General features: G+C 42.3%; 1 protein-coding gene across 2 annotated transcripts; it reads right to left on the reverse strand.

Moving 5' to 3' along the window:
• Positions 1-109: 109 nt before the first annotated feature.
• Positions 110-19,692, reverse strand: slc4a8 (solute carrier family 4 member 8). 2 transcript variants are annotated; one of them, XM_037489774.2, is made up of 25 exons: positions 19,390-19,690; positions 12,441-12,522; positions 11,418-11,570; positions 10,866-11,001; positions 10,424-10,584; positions 8,624-8,800; positions 8,192-8,283; positions 7,506-7,663; positions 7,330-7,417; positions 7,069-7,215; positions 6,791-6,891; positions 6,249-6,423; positions 5,985-6,118; positions 5,626-5,871; positions 5,290-5,395; positions 4,821-4,982; positions 4,603-4,716; positions 4,357-4,518; positions 3,991-4,242; positions 3,815-3,883; positions 3,208-3,381; positions 2,991-3,122; positions 2,812-2,915; positions 2,445-2,550; positions 110-2,276 (listed from the first exon to the last, which is right to left on the reverse strand). In XM_037489774.2, the coding sequence occupies exons 1-25, from the start codon at positions 19,432-19,434 to the stop codon at positions 2,271-2,273; spliced, it is 3,282 nt and encodes a 1,093-aa protein (XP_037345671.1). In that variant the 5' UTR covers positions 19,435-19,690; the 3' UTR covers positions 110-2,270. The 2 variants fall into 2 exon arrangements, with proteins under 2 accessions (XP_037345671.1, XP_037345670.1); XM_037489773.2 differs by lacking the exons at positions 110-2,276; positions 2,445-2,550 and having other exon boundaries at positions 2,557-2,915; positions 19,390-19,692.
• Between the last annotated feature and the right edge of the window lie 30 nt (positions 19,693-19,722).

Genomic DNA, 19,722 nt, shown 5'->3' on the forward strand with positions numbered 1-19,722 from the left:
CTCTGTTAATTGATCAACGATAGCTCAAATATTTTGAATGAATGACTTTTAATGTACTGTGTTCAGATCATTTTACAAATAAATAGTGAGTCTAGCCGGGACATAAAAAATGTCATTAAATGTAATCTTGTCTCCCTGTCACCTTGCAATCAAAGGTAGACATTATGTAATTCATATGAATAATTAGTCTGTTAATTTTCATCTAAATTGGAAAGCAATCAATAATTGATCAATGAGTGAATTCAAGATTCTCTAGGTTGTCCATTGAGGACCCGAGAGTGACGTCCGAGGTGTAATAGACAAACTCCTGATGTATCCCACTAGAGCTGTTTACTGTCTTCGAAATAATCTGTGGAGGTATTTGATTTATTTAATTATACTATTATATTATTCATGTGCTACATTATTCAACATTTATCTTAGCTTGTCTCTTATTACAACATATACAGAAAGTAAAGAGCACACATCGTAAATGTATATTTAAAAATAATGAAATATTATACATTTTTAAATTATTGAAATGCTCAATAGACTTATTGAAAATAAAATATACCAAGATTTTTTTTATCTACAGAAAGTGCTAAAGATTAAATTATCGTGAAGGTCATTCTTTCACAAAATAATCTGTTTCCTTTGGCTGATAAAAATGAGGTGGAGCAAATTACAGTTGAACCTTGTTCAACCAAACTGACTTTGGGATCCACATGATGAAGGAAAAATACATATCCTTTTAATTAAAGATGCCTTTTTTTGACACATGTAAAGTGTTCTGGCCTTTTCTGAACCACCACAAAGGGAGGATAAAAATATAGAGTTATACTTTAAGGTCAATTTGTGTTGAAGGTGGGGTAAATTATTGCTTAAAAGAAAGTCCTGCAGCTACCCTTTCCTGATACACAAGAGACTCTTTTCCTCTCTCACAGCCACACACCTACACACAAATACACACACAGGCACACCATTTCTCTGCTCTGTTTCCCCCTGAAGTGGCGTCATCAAAAGTGCCCTGCAGGAGCATTCATGAACTTGTGGTAGGTAAAGAAATAAGACACAGTACTAACACATGACGGATATTCTGAAGAACAACCTCTGTCGTACACAATCATTAGTTCAAAGACAAACGTCCATAAAGGGAGAAAGATTACACGTTATTGATGCCACTGCTTCAACTGAAGTGGGTCTTCTAACATTCACTGTTTTCAGTTTACATCATCACACAAAACTGACACCAAGTTTTATGTTCCAAAAGAGTAAGTATTACTGAACCTGCAAAGTGTTTTTAAATCTACCAAATAATTTACCATATCATCACCATTTGAAAAAGGGACGTACTCATGGCACATTAGATACAATTATAATTTATAATGATTGATAAATAAATGTACTTAGATTAACAGGAAACAAGGAGCACTTCCTGGACACCATGACGTGTGCAGTGTGCAGCAGCCTCTGAAACCTGGACCAGGGGGGGGGGGGGTTCTGATCAAAGAGTGAAAAGGGGGAGTTGAGAGATCTTTGTTGTTGTTATGTGTGCGTCTGCCCTTCTATCTTTTTGAGGTACAAATATTAGCAAGTATTTTTGCCATAATCAACACTGATCACATGATTAGTTCTAGTTATTGGGGACGCTTGTAGTGATCAAGAGATCTTCACAGCTGACTTTTGCTCACTGTTTTTATTCCCCAGGCCATGACATTGTTTCCTGGCCATTTTCAATTGCAACAGGTAGCTGTTTGGGGCAAATCCACTGTAAAACCTGAAATATCCATCCTAAAGAGAGATACATATGATCTATTATACTATTGCTGTAAAAATTGATATACTTATTCGGATGAAGACAGACCAGTGACTCTGAATGACATCATCATTGAGACATCATCCCTGATTGGTTTAGTAGTAAGTTTCAATAGGAATATGATGGTTTTATTAACTGGTTTATGGTGAAAATAACATCACTGTTGTTCAAGTTGATGCTAGTTTCTAGTTAGTTTGTAGTTTCAAGTGATCAGATTTGGAATGAGTTCTTATTTCAGAGAAACACGCTTTCAAAAATATTTATAGTCCTCACAAAGATAAAAGTGCATGAGTCTATCTCTGTCCGTCTCTATGCTTGTATGTTAATGGACATTTATTATGTTTTGCAGTTGGCTGGTTGAAATCATCAAGACCTCTTTCCTTTAAGCACTGTAGTGGCTGATGGTCAAAGCCTTTCGCACTCTTTTGGTCCAGGACATGCGTACATCTTTTACTCGTCTATGAATGCAATCCCTTCAATCCTGCAGAGAAAAAGACAAAACCACAGTCAACACAGCACAGAGCACAGTTTGGCTGCCCTCAATTTGAAAATCATTCTAGCAACAGCAAAGCACAAAAGAAGTAAAGGACTTAAATGTGCAGGAATAGTATTTTGCGTTAGGGAACAGGGAAGGAGGGTAGAGCCTTGCCTTCTTAGCAGACACAGGACAAATGTCCTTTTGGTTAGAGTTGAGGGATTTCCACACGGTGGTTTTAGACATTTCATCAGATATATTAATATCAGAGGGGTCACACCTGAGGAGCAGGGAGAGGAAAAGGAGGGGGAGAGCAGACAAAAGAGTGTTGGGACTGTTGGGGCTTTCACAGGAGGGTTCACACTTTGTTAGTATTTACATGATGCACTTCACCACCGATCACCACACACCAAACAAGACAAGTGTTCATATAGATAGACAGGACAGGGAAGGACTTCTCTCATACTTCTTACCACTGCGATTATCTGACGTCCATTGTGTCCACTTGAGTGTGTGTGTGGGTATGTTTGTGTAAGCTAACCTTGGGTCATGTGCTTTTGGGGTCTGAATGGGCTTGCTGCTCTCCACGACAATGGGAACAGCAGCTATTTCTTCCTTCTTTGTACTGAGCATAATCTGTGATTCCTGCAAGACACATCACGGGCTTTAAATAAATGCATGTTTATTTATATGTGTATTTGCAGATTTCATTGTGACTACCTCTTCTATTGATTTGGAAACATCATCAAGGGTTTTCTTTTTCCACTCAGGCATCAAGTCATCCAGGTAACTTAGCTCTCGATCAGAGAAACAACAGTCCAGCAGTTTGCGAATAAAAACCAAAGCCAGCACCTTCGGGCACAGAAAAAACGTGTAATTACTTAATCAGACATTTGGAGAGAGGGACGTCCCGGAACGTTGATGGTAGCCAGCTCACCATCATTGGAAAGACAATGGCAGCAGGTGAGGTCTTAATGAACCAGAGCAGCAGCAGACAGGTGAGCTGTGTCAGAGTGAACAGGTGCACCTTCCTCAAGGGGACGTGCCGCAGGTAGATGAAGTCTGGCTGGTGCTTCGCCGGCATGCCGAACAACTTCAGACGGTCAAAGAACTGAGAAGTGACCGGAGTTGGTGGAGAAGTTACAAACAGAAACGGAAAAAGAGCGATGAATTAATTAGAGCGGAGATTAGGGGAAAGTGGTGAACATGGCAAGAGATAAAAAGTGCTTATGAAAGAAACATTTAGTTGGATTAGTCTGAAAATGAACTGTTCAGTCTCAAAGATTTATAACCCAATTTGAGCCAGAAATGGCATGACAGGGACGGTAAATGACTTCCAGCTGAAGCAATCAAAATTAGTAGTTTAGCAAGTTTAACACATATCTGTTTATTGCGTCTTGCAAATTCTTCTCATGTGCCACATTACCAAAACACTCTCATTGGCACTACGACTAGGGGGTGCAAAAGTGCAACACGTGTACTACAGTGGCTTTGTCGTAGTTTTTCCTCATAGGATATTGTTCCTGTGTCACAATTTGCGTTACCTGTATGCCTTTTAATGAAGACACTCCCATGTAAAGGAAAACCCCATACAGCACTGGCATAGGAATGAACTGGAGAAAAAAAAAAAAAAAACACCAATTAGCTTTGACAACGAACATTATCCAATATTTCCCAGCCAAAAGAGAGACAGCATTATTGGAAAGCTTGTCTAACTGACCTGCAGAGCTCCAGTCATGAATACGGAGCAGCCCATGAGCAGAAAGATGACGAGGCCAGTGAGCCTCTGTTCCCTGATGCCCAGGAAGCGAGGCATCTCTCCTGGAGCCGAGCTTTCCGACTCCAGCTTCAGGCTGTTGACGTGAGAGATGGACAGCACTGTGGCTGCCACGAACCAGGGCAAGCCCATGATGGAGCACACCGCCAGCATCACTCCGACTACGAGTAGGTCCAGGTGGTACCCGCATCCCTTCTGCAAATCAGAGAGAAGGCCCGTCGTGTATGCATATAACTGAGCTGCAGCAGTGTTTTTGCTCACCAGCTTTAGTTGGAAGCTACAGTGGAAGGCAGGTGTGTCTTCTCTTACCAACAGTTTGTGCTCTTTGCGGTTGATGATGACGGCAGTTATCTGTTGGTCCATAAAGATGAGGATGGTGCACAGGAGAGCAGGAATAGTTGCAGCCAGCACTGTCCACCACGGGTTGCGTCCTATTGGATTGATCAACCAACCTCGGTCGTCTCTGGTCGGCTGGAAGATGAGAATAGGGAGGAGTGAGGCCATGATTCGAACCAAACCATGTGGGTCCCACATTTATCCTTAATTCATCCATACCTGGAATTTGTTGGGCACTTTCAACTTCTGGGAGGGCACTCCAATTATATAATCAAGCAGAACCATGATGGCGATGGTGAGGAACACGGCAAAGTCACTGATCATGGATCGCACCTGGCACAAGAGAGATAGCAGCAAGAGATCGGTGATTGGTAATGTGGCGTGTCAGGTTTGTGAATGCCTGGTGACACCTTTGTCTTAGCAGGAATGTCCATTACCTTGGTGGGGAAATAACGACTTGTTTTAAATTGTTTGAGGAACGCAGACATGAGGAAAGTCGAGAAGAACAAGATGGTGGACCAGAAGAGAACATCTGGGGTGAAGGGCCCATGGGGGCCACATGATGTCCCGACAAAGTGGCCTTGCAGACCCACACATTCCTGTGAGGATTCACAGATGTATTAGAAACTAAAATGCCATACTCGGTTCTAGATAGAACAGATGAACAATATTCTTCGTCTAAATTATCTGACGGATAGAAGGGAGTCTATGAAGCTACAAAGACTACAATACAGACCAACCAAGACAAGCCTTTGTTGCGCTCAGTGGAACAAACAACAGTGCAAGGTGAGTGGGTTTGTTGAATTTGAACAGAAGGAGAAGCAGTATGTGCCAACATCTGTAAATCAAACTGGGATCAGGGTTCAACGTTTGTTGTGTTTGTGTGATTCAACATGTTTACGTTACCTTGACAGTAAGATTGGTCCATGGCACTTCAGTTGCTGTGATGTTTTTCGCACTCCACAGTTGTAAGGTATTATTACTGGGGTTATCAGGCTCTGTACATCTACAGCTACAGAGAATAAACAGCATCACTAAAATTGGGCCATGAAGGCATTCTAGAACGTGATCTGAAGTCTTGTAGAGGAGAGCAGAAACGTGAAGAGAACATAGGTGAAGCCAAAAGGTGAAACGACGCTTGTAGAGAAAACAATGTGTATCCAAAAGAAGAAAAAAAAAAGTATTAATGGAAAATAGAAAATCTGCGTTATGAGCCAGCAGAGGGAAAATGGTGTTACTCACTACGCCAGTGTGAGTTTGTCCAGATCGCTGTTGGAGTTGAAGGGGTAGACTTCTCCCAGGTGGACCAGCTTCTCCAAGGCCTCGTAGATGAAGATGAGGCAGATGAGGGCGGCAAAGGCCTCCTCTGTAAACCGAGTGATGTAGCACACCAGAGAGCTTGCATCGGTGGCAACCAGAAGAAAACACAGCACAGCCGTCCACAGGCCGATGCAAGTCCTCAGAGACAGATAGGACAGGTCGTAGTCCCTGACGGGAAAGGGAAAGAGAAGAGAGGGCGACGCGGAGCACACAATTAGTTCATCTAACTGACTGCAGTGTGGAATGATAACATGTCACAGATGAGTTGTTGTAATACATACTTGCAGAACTTGTAGAGGATTTTCTCGAAAACCAGCACAGGACCTGTGCTGCCCAGAATTGTGAGAGGCTGACCAGCAAACAAAGAGTAGGCTACTCCAGTCATAGACGCACCCAGTAAGGACTCTATGGCGCTCTAAAACACATGGTGGAAATACAAAGGGCACGTCTGGTATCCAGTAACACGTCAAACACTCCATGCTGTATTTATAATCTTGCAGTCACACTGCAGTATGTTGGTGTCTCAGTGTGTGTTCTGGCCTTACAATGCGTCCCTCTGTTGCCTCCCCCAGCAGTCCTCCAAAAGTGATGACAGGAGACATGCAGGCACAGTAGAGGAAGAGGAAGGAGGCCACGCACTGAAGGCTAAGACCATCCTTAAAGTCACTCAGATAGAACGGAGCTTTCCTCTTGATGTCCAGTATCAGACCACCAAACAACCTAATGACGCCACACGACAAAACGAGAGAGGCTTTAAAGGATAAGAGCAGGAGTGTTTTGTTGCATGGGTTTTTCATTTAGGATATCACACTTGGGCTGTTCCACACGTCAGCTCTTTACAAATCAAAACAAAAGATTTTCTGGGCCCAGCAACTGACAAACATGCTGGAAATTGCCCCAGGCTTCTACTCCCTTAAGAAAACAAAACAGGTGCTCAACTCATAACAGCTTGGCCTAATATTTAACAGTTTTGGGGATATGAAATAATAATTGTCAAACCTCAAATTTGGAATATGTATTAACCTTGTAATAGACACCATTACTGAAGCAACAAGCCTGTGTAATCAACCCTCAGATGACAGCTCACCTTCCAGTTCTCTGTAGCTCTGGTCCGTGATGCTCGGCATGTAGTTCCTCCTCAACCTGGCAGGCTGTGCCATTAGTGACTCCTGGCGTCTTTCTCTTCTCCTGCAGGCACCCAATGCCAGTCCAGGAACAGCAATCAAAATTAGCGCCATATTTACATATATGCAATATATATGAGTATGTATATTATGCGGCTGTCTATATATATTTTATATACAGTCACTCTTTGTTGCATATACGTTCGAGCTAAATTTCCATCATGTCATTATAGTTGTTTACCTGAGAGGGAACACTCTTTGGGGGCTCAATGCGGATTGAGGGGTCCCACTCTCCTGGTGGTAGGACCGTCACCTGGTCTAGAAACTCATCTATCCCAGCCAGCAGGTCACTTCTGTCCTTTGCCTTGTAGGCTACATCATGGAAGATCTGGTTTGAACACAATCAAGGCCGGGGGAACTTAAGTGCCCGGATTTGCAATGAAATGTTGCAATTTGAGAGAATGTTTCTAAAGATAGATTATACTTATCAGAGCGTTCTTACCTCATCTGTCATGATGGTTGCCATAGAGCGTCCAATTTCATGGTATTGCTGAGCCTTTCCATCTTGGCCCAGAAGAATGAAGAGGAACCTGATATTTGTCAGCAGATGGTTCATAGAACATCATGCATTACCGGATTACTCGATTGACATGTGAATGAATCGTTGTGGTTGTCTACCTGGTAGGTATGGGGACCTCAGTGAGTCCGGTGAGCAGCACAGCAGGGGAAAGGCGGACAAAAGCTACTATGGGCCTCTCCAAGAAGTCCAGTTCTCCTACCAATACATTGGAGGCCTCTGCGCCCTCCGGGATCTTCTTCATGAAGTGCATGTCCACCTTGTGTGACAAACAAAATGTTAACATCAGTTAAGGAAAGCAAAGGGACTAGGATTCTGTATCTTGCATCCTGTAATCCTTCAGAACTAGCAATGCAAAAATAATTGTGTCATCTTTTGCATCATGCGTGCAGCTAGATGCTGGATAACCTAGCTGGCATTGCATTGCTTCGGATATTAAACTGTATACAAATGGAAATGAGTGGCTAAATCGAAACTTTTATCTCTGCCCTTTGTGGCTGAAGCTGCTGTCGGATGCACTTTGAACAAATGTAGTTCTCCTGTTGTTTCCTAGAGGGCACAATGTAACCCATTTGTTGACCGCACAATGCACCCAACATTGATTATTGATGGCAGGGTACGAGACATAAAATGTCAGAAAATCATCAACCAAGATCATACTCTGCTGTTGTTTGTTGTTAATCAACAATTTTCTACAAGTTCTATTGTGGTCTTCATAATATCTACTGATGAACGTAATCTGTGAGCAATCTTACTGCAGCACATTAATAGCTGCCTGCCTGCTTACTTTGCTCAGGTCCACTTGATGGCCGTCCTGTCCTCCACCATTCTTGGCTGGTTCTGTGACCACTGGAGGCTGGGAAGATGTGGCTGGCCCTGCTTTAGACAGTAAGGTGGAGTATGTGTGCATTCAAGTGTGAGAGAGAGAGAGAGAGAGAGACAGAGATAGAAAAAAAATCAGTTAGGAGAAATATTTAAATAAAAGGGGTAGTAAAGATTAGCCGCGCATTTGTTCACTAATTAAATGTCATTGTTTAGAGATCATGCTTTTTTGTGTCTTTCTGTTGCTTAGTCTTCATGCTATTAGTCACCTCATGTCTACTTGTATTCCCTTCTAGTTTTGATATGTATGTCATTATTATACCAAGCAAACATGCCTCTAAAGTAATTATAAGGGAACTATAACTTCTAAGGCTGTTCCTAAATGTATGTCACCCACCCATCAGATACGTCTCTGACTGTTTGCGGGTTCCCTCTGCGATGGAGCGCACCATCGGCATGAGGTTCTTCTTCTTGTCGTTCTGGTGGTGGTGTCTCTTCAGTAGGGCCTCGCGCACCTTCACTCTCACACTGTCGTCCAGCTCATGGGACGCCTCCTGGTGGTCCAGCACCATGTCTTCAACACACACACACACCAAGCATTGAGAGACAGAGGGCAGCATCTTATACCGAGGATAACAAAATCAAACACATCACCAATACAAGAATAAATAGATATACAATCAAGTTGATGTAGTATGTTGTTTCCGTGTACATAAAGGCCCATATTCCAATCAAGAGAGACATTTGATTTCCATATTATAGCAATACATCTATTTGCAAGGATTTTTGCCAGGTTTATCGGATAGCAACTTTTAAGGTGGATTTTGTAAAGTTACAGAGTAAACAAATTACTCTGCTACTCTGACTGGAACTTCAATCCATTTATAATCAATACAAGACCAACCGCGCTAATGGTAGTTAAAAATCCCTGCACTCCAACTACAGAGCCTTCCTTAAACATATTTTATTTCATATTTAACACGCTTCAATTTCTATGGCTAAATTTTAATAATAATGAATGTAAAGACACAGTGCTGATAAGAAAGATTGTGTTGGAGGTGATCAGTCAAAATGTGGCCACCATATCAGGTCATGTGGGACCACTGAGAAAATCACCAAACCTTTGTCTCTCTCATCTCTTCGGCTCTCCTCTCTTCACAGACCTTTCTATTCCACTTGCTGAATCACCACCGGATCTTTCCGTCCTAACTCCACAGTCAATCAAAGTGTCTACCGGACACACACACACACACACACACACACACACACACCGCAGTGCAGTGCAGTGCCAGCATTAATTCTGAGCACGCATCAAGACCAGCGATAATGTGACTGTCAGCGGGAATACAATCAGGGATGGTGATAAGAGAACCACCTGAAATTGAATCAAAACACACAGACGCACACTGGATGATCCCTTTAGTCTAATGTTAGACTGCATCAACAGCTCCGCCTCCTGCGGTGTAACACGTGACTGGGGACCATCATTTGCTCATCCGATAGTGAGATACTTCCAATAATGCCTTGATTACACATTTTATGCTTCACACAGCCTTTCTTATTACGTTCCCTTGGTCTCACTTTTTGGCCCCCCTTCCAAAATCAAACAACAACAAAAATAAAGTTTTTCTCATTTACTATCTTGGCTACTCGTGCATTCCCATCCAGGTGCTGCTGACAGTTGTCACATGGATAAGAGAGTGAAGTGAGAAGAGCAACGTAGAGCTGGAGACGGCAACAAGACAAATCAGGGAAGAGGAAGAATGACCAATAGGGAGCCTTGAACTATGTGACTCTTTGTTTTCATGTGTGCGTGAACAGTGCTCATTCAATGCTTCTGGATGTAATTACAGCTGCGTAGTTAATTTCACACTAAATGACCTTGTACTGTGGTACAAAGGCAGCAGCTTTATGTAACTGTAGAGTTCAATGCGAATCAGGTTCAACAGAAGTTCTGCCACATTATTTTAGGAAGGCACAACAACAAAAAACATGCAGCTTAATGACAATAGTGGAACGACACTAGTCAGTGTTGGGCTTAGATAGTTGATGTCTGTCTGTTTTTACATCCTGCAGGAGAAGCAAGACTCATTTACACCAATGATACAACTGGTCAGATAAAGGTTATTTTTTTACTCCAAATAAATAGCGCCCTGGTATTAAATTATTATTGCATGTCAGTTCGAAAAATGATCACCTGCAATCTCTTCGATGCTGTCAGCGTGCATGTCGAGCAACACGCTGCCATTGATGATGCAACTTCGCAGCTCAAACAGGCTGTGGAGGGAAAGTGTTGCGACATAGGGCTTGCTCCACCTCTCCCCACCATCCTCCACGTCTTCCTCAAACTTCAGCCACCTGCGAGGTGAAGGCAGGCGAGGAGTCAATGTTAACTGTTTTTTCTTTAAAATACTACTTTTCTTACAACTAAAATTCAAAAGAAGCTCAAGAGGTTTCTTAAAGTTAAAGGTTGGCAATTTTCTGAAGAATAAATAAATCCACTCAAAAAGAGGGAAAGGTTTGATAGCATGTGAAACAGAGATTTAACACTTTGAAGCAATATAGCTGCAGAGCGGCTGTCCTGTCAGAAGCTCTATTGCTAAGCCCTGTGGCCAAAAGCTCCCACAGGAAACCCTGACCTGGCTGTTTCCTTCCACTCGGCATCCTTGCCATCCTTCACACAGATCTCATCGAGCTCAGTGAACAGCTCGTGGGTCACGTGTTCGGCGTCCTCCTCTGTGCCAAGAATGAACTGGACGCGCTGGGACGGCGTGTCTGATGAAGTAAGAGGATGAGAGGGAGGAACGAGAGGTGAACAGTGCTCCCCAAAGGACTTTCACAAACACAAACAACATTATTTACTTTGTCATAACATGCTTTGTAAATGACTACTGGGGCAACACACACACACACTGGCATACCCCATGCACACACCAACGCACACAAATCCAACATGCTGACTGGTCCCTGCATATGGCGAGCTAATCAGTGAGCTTGTCGATTTCAGCCTTGGGGGCTGAATGTGCGTGTGAGGTAACCGCAGTACCGATACGTTTTGTTTAATAACCACTTCCTCCCCGGCGGAGGCTAAAGCCAGCGTGCATTCTACACTCAGCCAGGGCAATATGTTTGTGTAGGTCTAAAGAAACACAACGAGCCACCTACAGCAAAGGAGGTTTTGTGTGTGTTACCATGACTGGAAGCGGCCGTCTCACTCTCCTCGCTCTGCTGCGTTGCGATGCTTCCCGCCCTCCTGTCTCTCCTTCGGTGGCGAGAGCCGTGAGGCTTGTGGTGACGATGGCTCTGCATCGGCATCCGAACCCCGACAAAAAGAGCCCTGTGGCCTGAAGAAGAGGAAATAAGTTTATTTTATTTTATTACTGAATAATACACGTCCTTACGTGTCATGATGTATTGTAACATAAATATGGAGCTATTTGATGTTGTCCTGAAATGTATATATGTAAATCAGTTTTTTGATGATGATGAAATGAAAATCAAATAAACTGTGATTTTCAATTTCTTCTTTCAAATTCTTTTGATTCTTCCAAAACCTGGTAAAACAGTTTGTAACATTTTGTCTGTTTTCTGTCGCCTGTACTTAGTCCCAACCTTTGCTATCAGTAATAAACTGGTCTTTCAGTCTTGAATCCAACATGCTGTGACAACAAGAGACAAGATGCCCTTGATACATTTTATTTAAATATCAAAGAGGTCTAAAATTAAAGAAGAAACAGTTGAAATAATCAGACCATTACAACACACACACAACCTCCACCTACTGATAGCTTATCACCCACGAGGCCTCCTGTTATTATTAATTATATACATACATATAGATATATATATCTGTATGTATAAATACATAAATATATGTGTATATATATGCGTATATATATATATATATATATATATATATATATATATATATATATATATAAAGTATATATATATAAAGAAAATATATATATATATATGCCCCGTAGGCTCCAATACAAATCTGTCGACATATTTAAAAAAAAAAAACAGAAGGTATGTTTTGTATATATATATATATAGTATGTATCTCCCATTTCTGTGTTTTTTTCCAAAATTCATTTAAGCTTTTCCAATTTCATTTGTTTCAGCAATGTTTATAATTTCTTCATTTCTGTACTAAACAACTTTCTGAAATTAATTTAGCATTTTCAGCAGGAAATGCATTTTCTAGTTACCTTCTAGTTCCTCCTTCTCATAGTGGATGTTCAGTACAGAGCTGGTCCCTCCTTGGTCCACCACCACCTCCTCATCTGGCCTCTGATGGGAACATACAAAGACACAAGTAGAGACAAGGCCACTGTTCTCTTTAGTGACACTACAGTTTCTGTATCATGGCCTTTATCTCCAGCAGCCATATTATTCTCACTGAACAGTTAAACACTGTAGAAAACCTTTATACATTTTAGATCAGTCTGGGAACAGGTCACATATATACAGTAGAAGTGTCCTGTTAACGACCAATGCTCACACAATTAAAGAGCCACTTATCTGCCAAACTGGCAACAGCCTTTCAACCGTGCACATCAAATTCCAGACAGTCTGTTCTCAGATAGTCTGGCACAGACACCCAGAGTTAAACACAGAATGAGTCGGTTGGAGAATGTGCCAGCTTCTAATATTATGCAGAATCAAATCAAATTCAATAAGCAGAGATCCACATGCATCCTTTTCTTTTAGCATCCCCGCAGTGAGGCTTTCTCAGAGACAGAGAGAGTGGTGTTTGCCCTAGTGTAGGGCGAGTGTTATCAATGGTCGTGTATTGGCCCCATGGCAATGAGGACGGAGTGCTGGGAACCTCTACTGTGGCTGCAGCCTTTCTGTTTCCAGCATTACTCGTCATCCCTGCAGTGTAATCAGAGTAGCAGTAAATCTTGAATGTCTAATGTGTGGAACCTCCCACGTGCAGTTAAAGGCGCAGAGTGTCTACCACTGTACCAAAGCATACATTCATTCAACCAGCCGCTTTGTCTACTGGCCTTGCCCTTGACACAAATAGGATGGATGGGAGACACCTGGATGTTGTTAGAAATCAATTGAAAATCTATAAATAAGTATGGTTATTGGAGACAAACACAGGCACGCTGGTGTATAATTGCAGATCTCTACGTCATGCTTCCGCCCACTTTGAACACATGATCTGTACGTATTGGATGTGTTGGTTTGTCAGTGTGGGGAAAGGGAAAATGTCTGTGTCTGTTGGAGCAGAATCCTTATTTATTCTGGTGAAAAAAAAACACAAATTGGCCCAAGAGAAATGTAAATTTGTATGACCATTAATGAGATTTATTGGTCTTTTAATAGGGTTTTTTTCCCAGGACATAAAACTAAATTTGCACTATTATACCATGTAGACATGAGTGTGTTTTATACTGTGTGTATTACTGTGAGTGTGTGTATGGAGGAATAGTGTGCAGGGATTAGTTCTGGTTCTCCTGGGGTTCGGTTGTCCACTTTTTTAATCATGCTGGTTTAAGCAGACTGTAAAGAAATGAGATAATTGGAGATAGTATTGCGTGTTGTGTGTGTGTGTGTGTGGGGGGGGGGGGGGTGTTTTGTATTTATGTGAACACTAAAACCCTCTGTCTCATTATTTTAGCCTCTCTATGCTACTAAAAAAAAAAACAGCTTAGCAAATTCACGTCAGATTGTGATAAGAAGAACAAATGATGGTCTCCCAGGACACACACTTAAATCACAGGTGTGGGTGACTCGGCACTGCCTTCCTGCCTCCTTTCTCCAACACATCCGTGCTGTAGGATTCCTTTTTTTGTCCGTGACTGATCACTTCTTAATCCGGAGACAATTCTTTCCTTGTAAAGAATGAGGGCACTTATTAAAGAAGTCATGCTTGGGCCAAACACGGATGTGACTCATGGTTTCATCATTATGATTATGCAAGGAACGGTGGTGCAGTGACAGAAAAAGGCTTTTCAATATGTACACGTGACAACAGTCTCCTGTTCCTGTCAAAGTCGCCCAAGGCCCGAAACTAGCACTTCTTTAGTAGTGATTATTTTTAATGGTACTGTGCCGCTCCTAGCAGTGAAAACATAAACCATGCCATGTCTGTGCGTTCTGTGCACATATCGACAATCCTGTCCTACTTCACTTGGCTGGTACTTTACTGAGAGAGCGCCATGTCGAATCGGGTCCAGCTTGGACTTGTGATACCTTTAATATGAATAAGCAACCCAATAGCGCTCCGTGCAGCAGTGTTGGGGCTTCAGAGTCCAGCATGTCTTTTGCAGAAGGCCTGACTTTCATTCACTGCACTACTATTTGCTGGATGCTGGACAAAACACATGGGTCACATGGGTGCTGGTTAAAACAATACAAGACTATATTTAACGTCCCTGCAGTCAACACAAGCAGATAGCGCACTAGAAGCAGAATTGAGTCAGAGTGTCTTTCACAAACTCAGGTTGTCTTTCCCTTGTGAGTAAGACTCAATTTCTACTCGTATAAACAACAATACCTTCACAGCTAATTAAATCTGTGCTCTATTTTTTAGGTTTCTTTTTTCAAAGGAGAAACTAATAAGCAAATCCACAAATTGTATTTTACCAACGTGTGTTCACAAGGTAAATGGATTTTGGACCCCTGCAATAACTGACTGGAGGCGGACTCCTGGACACGTTGACATATCATTACTTTTTAAGTAAAGCTCAAACAGGCAATCAACCTATGCAAAAATCATGGGGAGAAGATCCAGGTAAACATTGTTGAATATAGCTCTTTAAAAAAAAGAAGAAGGAAATAAACCCTGTGCATGCAAACCCTCAGCGAATCGATTCCTGCTCTCACATTTAGTCCTGATTCAAACAGACACACACACACACAAACGGGCACACACTTATACGCAGTAATGGTGTTATCAGTCAGTGCAGCTGTGGATGGTGAAGCAGGGCTGCTATGTTGTGTGCGCGTTTGGGCTCAGGCTGGAGGCAGTTGGGTCCATTAGAACTGGACCTCTACCAAACATACAGACACACAACAAGAGCGAATGGATGAGAGAGAGACACTAAAAGCTCTTTGTCCCTGAAATCATTTTAGATCATTAGCTCATCGATTAGTTTGGATCCATATGGTGCACATACACACACACACACACACACACCCCAACACACACAAACACTCTTCATTTAATTACACATTAACTATAGAGAGTAACTATTCAGAGACTGGCATAACAGAAAAATATCTTATTGTATGTAATCTTTCGTGGCTGACATCAGAGTACACTATTGTATGACAATCCTGATAAGTTGTTCCTTCCCTTCTCTCTCACCAAAACACAATATGACTGACATCACAAAGTCACAGTGCCCCTTCTCACTAATGGTAAATGCAGGTTAATGGTTAATAGTTCCCTGTCATTCATACCTTCCGTCCCTTGTGTCACATTATGTGCCTCAGCTAATTAAAACCTCACAGGGCACTTAAAGTTTAGTTTGCACTCTCTCTGTGGGGGAGCACATCTGTGACCCTCAGAGCACGCACGTGTGCGTGATTATCCACTAAGAGGGCACATCATTGGAAGCCGCCTGTTTCTATCACCTAGCTACCATCCCTATTTAATCAACTCCTGTTGTTGACCCAAAATCATTTTCCTCACAGACTACTGCCGCTGCACCACAGAGGCGGTTCACAAGTAGCCCCAAAATAGCTGCGTGTCCTTGAGCTTCCGTCCCTTACAAGCTTAATGGTGGTAGCCACCCATGAGAAAGGCACTGGAGCTGCCTCATGGTTCGATTTCCAAAAAAAACACCTTATACATCAAGATAAAATGACCTAAGGATACTGTCATGTGAATAAGTGAAAGCAAGAAACGTTACAGGTAAAAAAAAACACTGTATTCCCTGTAAGTCTTAGGAGTTATGTTTTGGTTTAGTGGCACATTACATGGTACATTATTGGTTGCCCAAAATGTTTAGTTTCTCCATTCAAATTGTTCGACAATGATGTAATTACAGGTAACAGTTCAAATTGTTGTAAAATCATGGTCAGCTTCCCATATGAGCAAAGAATCTTAATAAACTAAAATTCTTCCTTTTGTTATGGCCTTTAAAAAATCAATTTCTAATAATGATCTTTCTCTCTGATGGTGGGCAAAATAAAAGAACATGTGGCTTCAAATCAAGTGGGTATCTTTTGGTGGATCCTTTTAGTATGAAATTCCCTCTTTGTGTTTCCACAGAGAGTGATGGTACAAAAATGTTTTGCCTATAATGACTTATTTTCACATGATGTAATTATTGATAATAGTCTAACACCGTTAATTAGACGATGACTTTGGGAACACAGCATTTACACATAATAGACTTTGCTGCCCAGGAAACCCATCCAGGCTGGAAAAGGTAATGTCAAAGTGCATAACAGGGAACCCAATTGAACTGGTCCTCGCCCTGAACAAGTAGAGCAGCAATGATTCGCGTCCTAGTCTCCGAACAGAGAGGGTCAATCAATGCGCTGCGCCAGAATGTCTTTCACTCTACCAGCACTGTAAGGGAGATGGGAGAGCAGCTTCAGGCGGGCTGCTATGAATATTGAAATTCAGAGGGAAAACACAAATGGCCGACAGCGTCTAGTTTGGCAAAGAGTGAAGCACAAAGCATTGTTGTTGGTTCAAATTGATCAAGCGAGATTTTTCACTGTGAATGTTGTTGAACGTTGGTTTCAGGATCAGTCCACAACCAAACCCCCGCCCTTCCCCACTGACTCGTTTTTCCACAGGCACCATGAACTGACAGCAGGGACACAGATCCTGACTCAGACAACTGGGCCTGTCACTTCCAGGCCAGACTATAGGCTTCATATCTGAGGGGGAGCAGGCCACCGCTGCCCCTTCATTGCAGCATTGCACATGTGACGGTGCTTCAGCCTTTCACTCGGGGGTTAGCGTGAATGGATGAAAGAAGGAGTTGCTGGTGAAACACCGGAGCGCTGCAGGAGATGGGATGAAAGGCGGGTTGTTTTGACTGCTTAAGCCCACGGGTAGCATGAGTCATACACACCTTTTTCCATGCCTCTGCGCCGCCCTCGCTCTCCAATTGTTTTCCTCATAAACAGATTACAGCCATGGTGGGTTCAGCGGACTACAGTACATTAAAATCAAAACTGCTTTTGGAGTTACACTTATCAAATTGAGATTAAAAAAACGTCCGGATGATTCTGTGGTCATTTGATAATAAAAACCATCTTGTGAAATGCAACTGGACCGATCTTTGGAGACTCTCTGTAACTCATATTAGTCCTTTTGGGGATCTTTTACTCTAAGCAAAATAAACAAATTGCATCAAATGGTCCCTTATATTGCATTACTATAACAGTATTAAACATCATGTGGAGTATTGAGTACCTATACGGATTCAATTGCGACACACCAATAACATTAGAAGTACTCTTTGTACAAAACTTCAGTTTTGCTCTTAAAATTTCACAATTATTAGGAATAACTGATTTTCTAAAATAGATTCCAAATTGATTTAAATGGAGGAATACCAAACAGCTACTGTAAAAGGTAAACAGGTCAAATTTAAGAGAGTCACAGTGATGTTGTAGCATGGTTTGTGATTTATTTTTTGTTCTCTCTTTTAAATCCAAGCATTTCCTTGTGGTTATTAAAATACAGAGAATCCCTGGTGCAACTGAAGAAGTTGCCTTGTATCACTGTAGCGCTGTGTATCCGTTATGCATCATTGGGGCAGTAAAGTGCTGAATTCAAAGCGAAGAGGCCGGCATGAATGACTGCACCGGTACTCGAGAAAAGGCCGTGTTAACCACAGAATCACACTGTGAGGGTTGTCAGCAGTTTACTGAGCAGTGTCCAAAACTACCTGAATGAATACATCCAAATTGTAATATAAACTGTCAACTTGGCAGCAGCCAAGAAAGCAGCAGAATGGCATTAGACGTGTTTGCAGCAACATTAGTAAGGTTTGTTAGACGGGATCTGCTTTGGTAACACATACTAGATACTACTACTAGTAGTGCACTGCACCATGACAGTAATGACTGTTTAATACATGCTTTGAAAATCTTTAGTAAATTGTTTGAGACACAGCTGATGCTCTATGGTCTATATTACATGGTTTACATTTGTACAGTAATCTATAAGAAAATGATGTGCTTATTCAACATAAATGATAGAAACATAAATGATAGATTAAACAAACATTCAATGACAATTAGGTTTTGAGGTCTTTGGTATTTTTTGTCATAACGACTGCAATGAGGATTCCTGGGTTATATGTTGACATATATTCAAACAGCAAGTTTCTCTCAGCTGTCTAATCAGAGACTTCCCAGCTCCCCCCTGGTCCTCTTTCCATCTGTCTCCTGAAGGCATGACGCTGGGATACTGCATGCTCGTTAAAATCCAGCTACAAACATCACTGGGGTTCATCTTGAACTGCAAAGTGTGCTCACTGGTCCGTTTTTCCAACACTTTCTCTTTTCCCTCCAACTCATTGAGCCAATAGATCAAACATCCACATGGTATTGAAATATGATGCTATAAACCCCCCTGCAGCAGATGAGCACTGCATGTTACAGTTTAAGGATGGCGTCAAGGTCATTTGAGGGTAATTGAGAAAATAGCATGCGGTTTAAGCAAAGAGCCATTTGAAAACCCAGCAAACTGGGCCGTTCCTGTTTTTCCTCTCAACACAAGCGAATTCAGTGCAGGCGGTTGACATTTCGATGTGTTTACAATGCATCGGTCTCTGATCAATAACCAGATGCAACCGCCGCAGCTGGAACGCACTCATCGCCCTGCCAAACGCGCACCGGAATCACTGCACGTGCTATAGCGCGTCTCAACAACATATTCTGCACACGGCGTCGTCCTGCAGGGTACAGACCCCGAATACTACTTAATATCTAGGGAGAACGTGAGTCCCCTTAAAACCACAAAAAAAGTGCAAATATGTGATAGGTTTGAAAACGCTGCCGCTCTCTAGGACATGCAGGGATAATTACAACAAAAAAAGCACTGAAATATGAAAAATGATGGATTTCTACTGGAGGATGTCCGAGTGAGGGCTACAGTTGTTGGAGCATGAGTACAGCATGGCCCGTGCCAAAGCACCACTGCATGCGGTAGACATTTAAAGGGCGCTTTACCTGGTAGCTCAGGATGCTCTCGGGGTCGTTGGCCGGCGCGCTCATGGCTTTTTTGTGAACCTGCTCAGTGTTCACGGAATACACAGGTGAGAGCGGCTCAGGGGACGATCAGCCACTGAGCGCTGTCTTAGGACCTTTTGGAAGACGCGCGGTCACGGGTTGGTAACAGCAGCTGCTTCTGTGTCCGCGGGCATGCTGAGTTTGAACATCTGTTCCTGATCAGGGGATTGACGAAAAGCGTATTTTAGCCCTTACAGTGTTGTGATCATTTCCCGTCAGACCTTCCAGCCACCCTCCCTCCTGTCCTGGCTGTGGGAGCAGGATGCAGAAAGC

This window comes from Pungitius pungitius, chromosome 8 (genome assembly GCF_949316345.1).
Source record: "Pungitius pungitius chromosome 8, fPunPun2.1, whole genome shotgun sequence".
Taxonomy (NCBI): Eukaryota; Metazoa; Chordata; class Actinopteri; order Perciformes; family Gasterosteidae; genus Pungitius; species Pungitius pungitius.